This window comes from Arachis duranensis, chromosome 3 (genome assembly GCF_000817695.3).
Source record: "Arachis duranensis cultivar V14167 chromosome 3, aradu.V14167.gnm2.J7QH, whole genome shotgun sequence".
In the NCBI taxonomy this organism is placed as follows: domain Eukaryota; kingdom Viridiplantae; phylum Streptophyta; class Magnoliopsida; order Fabales; family Fabaceae; genus Arachis; species Arachis duranensis.
Window position 1 is genome coordinate 6,320,534 of NC_029774.3, and position 425 is coordinate 6,320,958.

The 425-nt window shown below is 34.8% G+C and overlaps 1 protein-coding gene across 2 annotated transcripts in view; it reads left to right on the forward strand.

The window, feature by feature from the left end:
• The first annotated feature begins 41 nt into the window (after positions 1–41).
• Positions 42–425, forward strand: part of LOC107477162 (BTB/POZ domain-containing protein At1g50280) — a 3,913-nt gene continuing 3,529 nt past the window's right edge. The window contains exon 1 of one of the 2 annotated variants that reach the window (XM_016097133.3): positions 42–361. Coding sequence is in view for 1 of the 2 variants with exons in the window: in XM_016097131.3 (XP_015952617.1) it covers positions 299–361 (63 nt within the window). In the remaining variant the exon portion in view is untranslated. The remainder of the gene's footprint in view (positions 362–425) is intronic. The other variant, XM_016097131.3, reaches the window with a different exon arrangement.

Consider the following 425-nt stretch of genomic DNA (forward strand, 5'->3'; position numbering starts at 1 on the left):
CAACCAAACCCCCCCCCCCTCCTCCTCCTCTTTCTTTTCTTTCCTTTTTCTCCCTCTTTTTTTCTTTTCACTCTCTCCCTCCTCATCTGCATATATTAAAACTAAAAAGTCACCAAAAAAAATAATAAAAAAGAAGGTACCCCACTTGGGGCTAAAAGATTAACATATATAACCTGGCCATAGTGTGATGATAATAGAAGATTAACATATTCAATCATTTTGTCCCCCTCTCAAAAGGACTCATCACATATACAAAATCAGAGTTTTATCTGTTCTTTGTTCAGTGCATGAAGTAGCTATGCCGAAGCATTGTGACATGCAAATCAATATTGATGGTCAGCAGATATTCCTATTGAAAGAGGTACTCATTTAGTGTTATTTGATAATTATATTCAATCTATACCATATATATGATGAGTTCATGA